The following is a 6289-nucleotide window of genomic DNA, read 5'->3' as shown; positions in this document are numbered from 1 at the left end:
TATATATATATATATATATATATATATGTATGTATGTATGTATGTATATGTATATGTATATATATATATTTTTCCGAAGCCCGATCTATATATAGGTACACAGGAGATATATAATTATATTATAGGATTGTTTCTATAAAAACTCAATACACAGTTCAGGTTATTATTTACAACATTCACGTGATAAGGAGAAACTACTTTTAGCGGTTTAAATTGTTGTTGTTGTTGTCGTCGTCGTCGTCGTAGTCGTCGATGTTTAATTTGTAATCGATTGTCTGAAGGGATAATGAGATGGTTCTTTGCATACTTTCCCTCTTCTAGTCACCTGACTCAGCACGGCAAGAAGAGTGGGATAATGGTTGTGGTTTATGCGGTGCATGTTCAGTTTGAAGTGTTTATTATTGGAAGACAGAATATATCTTTAAAGAGAATGCATATAGCCCCATTGATGTAATCTTGTTTTCTGCCATTCTGTTATTCTTTATTCCTCTTCTGATTTCCGTCCTTGAATTGCAGCCATTCTGGAGTACCACATCCAAGGAGTTTTTATAGGATCATATCAATCCCTCTATTTTATTATTGTTGTTATCGATCTCTTCAGGAAGAGGACTTAATAGGGACACAGACAGAAACAATACCAATTTTAGAACGATTTTATAGATGTTGCTATCTCTAGAGGCCGAGCGCCCATCGTTGATGAGACCAAAGAACGTCGAAATTACGTGATCTGATGATCTCCTCGCTGGAGGTGGCAGTGACTTATCTCCCCGCTAGCGATATAAACAAGAGTACATTTTGCACCGAGAGCCAATATGAGATTATCTCTCATGGTATCTCCCACAGAATAGTTTATTTTAACAGAATAACCACGTTTAAGTGGGAATAAACATTACCTCTGTATATACAATTAAATATCTTAGTCATAGACACAATACACTATATTATATATAGTATAGTATATATAGTATTTATATATAGTATCTATACACTATAACACCATACACTATATTTCATCACATTGTGGTGCCAACTTACTCCCTAGGAAGTCTAGACAGAAAGACTGAGCCATTGACAGTTAAATGTCTTGGTCATTGAGAGTGCAGTAAACTAAACCACGTTGGAATCTAAACCACTTTCAGCTAGGTGAACTGTTGTCTAGTCACAGTACTGTGAATGTTGCCACACTGTGGCCTCTACTACAGGTAGATGAACAGTTGTATAGAAAGAGCACAGTAAATTATACCATATTGTGGTACCTACTTCCAGCTAGGCGGATAGATTTTATTAAGCGTGAAGTGTACGCAGTACTGTATCCGTACTATATTACAAGCCAGAAATTTCTTATCGATAATTCCGTCACTTTCTTTTCTGATGAATTATATTTATAGCATAAATAATTAAATATTTGACATTCTCTCTCTCCCTCTCTCTCTCTCTCTCTCTCTGTCTCTCTCTCTCTCTCTCTCTCTCTCTCTCTCTCTCTCTCTCTCTTTCTCTCTCCCTTTCTGAATAATCAAAACATCTACTCGTATTCCTTCCTTTATAACAATTCTATCAAATTCCTGCTTCGACGGAAACTCCGTGTCTCCTCTCCGGCAGTGATTAAACAGTTAGAATGCCACCGATTGTATGCAGAAACTGGTTATACTTAATCCTATAGACTCCTTCAACGCAGAAGTGCTCTCGTCGAACACTTCATATTAAAGAGTGCTTCTTCTGTTACCTCGCTTCTTTTACTTGTGAAAGTCGACCGTTACTTATCCTCTTCTTTCTGTCGCTGCATCAATTATATCTGCTAGAAAGATTCCATGAATTCACATTCAACTTTCTTCTTTCTGTTTCTTTCTTACCTAGTTTCTTAATTTCTTGTAATTCTTTTGCGATTATTCAAGCAGAATTTTATTCATTTATAAACGTGAGAATTTCAGCTTTCCAAGTTGCTGTGTACGTGTTTAATCTGAAGTCTCTCTCTTTCTCTCCCTCTCCCTCTCTCCCTCTCTCTCTTCTCTTTTCTATACCATGGCTTCGTCTTGCTATGACGTTACAATTACCGCAGCTTTACGAAATACCATTACGTGGTAACATGAGGAAAGCTTGAGCTAACTTTAATATTTCTGTACTTCCTGAGCTATCATAGGATAGCTTATTATGGCCATAACAAATGTTCCGTCTCCCTTCTGTGACCAACCTGCCTGAGACTGCTCCTGGTTCTCGGACATCATTTTTTTCTTTTTTTTTTTTTGCTTCAAATGATCTAAATTGAAATCCTCCATCAAAATATCAAAGTTCCAAATACCTGATTAATAATGTCAAAGTATTTTACTAATTGCCTCATTATGTTTTTTAATAATTAAGACAACGTATATTCAAAATAAATATGATAGCAAAAGGATTGAAGTGATGTAAATTAAAACCTGCCATCAAAATTTAATGCGAATTTAAGTTCCAAACACCAGATTAATAATAACAGAGTTTTTTTGTTTCCTTTAATTCTTCATTATTCTTTAAAAATAATAATTAAAACAAAGTATCTTCGACAGAAATATAGTAAGAAAAAAGGTGAAAGCGATCTAGATTAACCTTCCAGCAAGATTTCATGTTAATTTAAGTTCCAAAGACAAGATTAATAATAGCAAACTATTATACTGAATTCTTCATTATTTAAAAAAAAATACTTGAAACAAACGCAGCTTATTTCAATAGAAATTTGGCAACAAACGTGCTTTAAGAATATCTCACTACCCCAGGCAACATGGAAAAGCTTACTCTGACTGTTGTTAATAAGTTAGTGCGAGGGAGGGCAGTATCCACGACCTCTGTGGGTTTCACAGCTCACACTAATAAGAATTGTATGAGCAATGACCAGCCTGGGTATCCAACTAAAGAAAACCATCTGTGTAAAGATGAACCCAGAGAAATGGTCCAATAATTAGAAACATGGTGGAGGAACTTTGCTAAGGTCCCAAAGACAAAATAGTAGTATTGAAGTAAAAGGGTCTGTTACATCTAACAGCTAAATATTTCTTCGTTTATCGATTATCTTCTCGAAATACCAACTAATATTAAATGTAACTATAGCAGATGGCGATTTCTCTTTGTAGGTACCATAGGATGTAAGACAGTACTACAGAATCGTTTGCATGCGTGTGTGTGTGTGTGTGTGTGTGTGTGTTGTATATGAATATATTTATGCGTGCATGATTAAGCTTGATTACTTTGTTGCATATCCTAAATAAAGGAACTACTTTTATCGTCTAATTTTCCCTTTCTCTCTCTCTCTCTCTCTCTCTCTCTCTCTCTCTCTCTCTCTCTCTCTCTCGAAACCAGGTTCCAGGTATCGGCAAGCACCGGAGTCATTTTCGTCAGTGATATTCTAGACAGAGAATTCAGAGACGCTTATTACATGACCCTGGAGGCAAGAGACGGGGGCGGATTCCGAACCACGGTACCGCTGACCATTTATGTTGATGACGTCAATGACAACGCCCCAATATTCCGGAGACAAGAGCATGCTGAAATCATTCGAGAGGGGCAGCCATTTTTCTCCCGTTCACTGGTTGTTGAAGTAAGTATTACAATTAAACGCTTTTATAACATTTGTCTTAATCGTCCACCAGAGGGCGCCACTACATAATCATTTGAACTGTTTCTGTCTTTTTATTTTTTTAATCTTGTACTTGTTTCAGTCATCGGACTGCGGCCATGCTGGGGCATCATCTCGAAAGGTGATTGTCAACTGAATCCATCCCAGGATATATTTTTTAAAGCTTGATGTTTGTTTTATCGGTCTCTTTTGCTGAAGCGATAAGTTACGGGGACGTAAACAAACCGACATCAGTTGTCAAGTGGTGACGGGAGAAAACACACACACACACACACACACACACATGTATATTTTTTTATTCTTTTACTCGTTTTCAGTCATTACACTGGGCCCATGCTGGAGCACCACCTTGATGAGTTTTAGTCGAATGGATCGAATTTGAACTCAGAACGTAAAGACGGACGAAATACTACTAAACATTTCGCCCGGCGTGCTAACGTTTCTGCTAGCTCGCCGCCTTATTTATGATTCCTATTAATAAATTAAACATGTGTAATGGTGAACAATTTTATCAAATAAAATTTTCCCGATTCCCGTTTTGTTATATATAATACATATACACAACGATCTTTTCTCAGTTTCCGTCTACCAAATCCAATCTCTAGACTCTGGTCGGCTCGAGGCTATAGTAGAAGAAACTTACCCGAAGTGCCATACAGTGGGACGGAACGCAGACCCATGTGGTTGGGAGTAAGGTTCTTATTACACAGCCACGCCTGTATCTATGTATTTTTATTTATTTATGTGTTTCAGCCAAGTGGCTGCGGTCATGCTGGTGCACCACCGTGAAATCGTTTTTTTTTTCTTTTATGTAAAAGCATTGGCGTTACAGGTTTCCGATAGACTGATCATGAGTTCACTGACGTAAGAGATTCATGGTGATGTGAGTGATAAGGGAGTGTTTCTGCAATTCAGGCGGAACAAATATTACAGAAGGTATTGGTGGTCGATAAAAACAAAATTGCCTTCAAGATTTTCTCATCGATATTTACATCTATGTGTTTCACAAATACAAACACATAGACACATACATACACAAATAGACACACTCGCACACACCCTCATGTGCATACATGTGCGCGTGTGTGTATGTATGTATAAATATCTGTTTATGTATGCATATGGCCTAATGGTTTGAGTGTTGCATATATACATATATATATATATACGATGTTTGTTCCCCCAACATAACTTGACAACCGATGCTGGTGTGTTTACGCCCCCGTAACATAGCGGTTCGGCAAAAGAGCCGATAGAATAAATACTAGGCTTACAAAGAATAAGCCCTGGGGTCTATTTGCTCGATTAAAAACGGTGCTCCAGCATGGCCACAGTCATATGATTTAAACAAGTAAAAGAGTAGAAGAGTATATGCAAACAGAGATGTGTGTGCATATATATATTTATATATGTATGTATATATATATATATTTGTGTGTGTGTATATATAAATATATATATAAATATATATATGTATATGCATATATGAATGTATGTATGTATGTATATATATGTATATGTCGGATTTCTTTCAGTTTCCGTCTACCAAATCCACTGACACGGCTTTGGCCGGCCCTAGGCTATAATAGGTGCCACGCAGTGGGACTGAACCTAGAAACATGTGGTTGGGAAACAGGCTTCTTAGTACACAGCCACGCCGATAGCATATACATATATATTTATATATGTATATATGCATATGTATGTATGTAGGTATATATACATGTAGGTATGTATGTTACAGAAAAGACACATCGTAAAGTCTCTTCTTAAGATTCTCTTCTTAAGATTATCTGGTTTAAGATGGGGGAGAGGAAGAAAATGGAGAGTGGGGCAAGTCCTATTTTTTGAATTTGTTGTTGTTTTGTGTGTTTTTTCTTTTAATTTTTTTTTCAGTCTAAAATATCAAATTGATAAAACTGAGATATTTCTATAACCAAAAATTGAAAGTGATGAAAATCGAATCAAATAAATCGAAAACACAATCGGGAAAAAATATCGAGTTTTTTATATTTTTCTTTATTTTTGGAATTTTTAATTCATAAAATTCTGGAAATAGAATTTCAATCAATTTTTTTATATTTTTCGAAATCATTTTTATCTAAAATTTTTTCAATATTTTCTTCTTTATTTCTTTTGTTCGATATTTTTTTTTCGATCTTTCGATTAGATTCTTCATACTACTGTTGTTGTTGTTGTTACATCCGTTGTTGTTGTAACTATTGTTGGTGCTGCTTATCTCCACATCAACTTTGATGGTTTAAATCTGTGATCATAGGCGTTCCAGATGTGGCCGTCCTGTGTCGCATTTTTTACTTTTTGTTTGATTTCACACACACACACACACATATATATGTGCGAACTTGTTACCAGTTCAAATAAATATGCTTGAGGCATATGGCTGTCGTCCCGTAAGTAGTTTTCCCAACCAATCGCCATGCTTGATCGCTAAATCCACAAGATTTTTTTTCTCTCTGTCTATTTTCTTTTATTCCTTTCTGCTGCAGAGCGAAAGCCCGAAACGTAAAAGACTTTCTCACTTTCCCAAGCGTTAAAACTAATACACCTGCTTGTTGTTCATACACCTGCCTTCGTCTTTTGCTGTTCTGTAAATTTCAACCATATATATATATATATATATATGTATGTATGTATATATATATATATATATATATATATATATAT

At 35.8% G+C, this 6289-nt stretch overlaps 1 protein-coding gene across 1 annotated transcript in view; it reads left to right on the top strand.

Annotated features, from left to right (window-relative positions):
* LOC106869633 (cadherin-23) overlaps positions 1–6289 on the top strand; it is a 76589-nt gene that overhangs the window by 23315 nt on the left and 46985 nt on the right. Inside the window, exon 7 of the mRNA XM_014915448.2 lies at positions 3328–3565. Within this exon, the coding sequence (XP_014770934.2) occupies positions 3328–3565 (238 nt within the window). The remainder of the gene's footprint in view (positions 1–3327; positions 3566–6289) is intronic.

Source organism: Octopus bimaculoides, chromosome 22, assembly GCF_001194135.2.
Source record: "Octopus bimaculoides isolate UCB-OBI-ISO-001 chromosome 22, ASM119413v2, whole genome shotgun sequence".
Lineage (NCBI taxonomy): Eukaryota > Metazoa > Mollusca > Cephalopoda > Octopoda > Octopodidae > Octopus > Octopus bimaculoides.
This window is presented reverse-complemented; position numbering and strand designations above follow the sequence as displayed.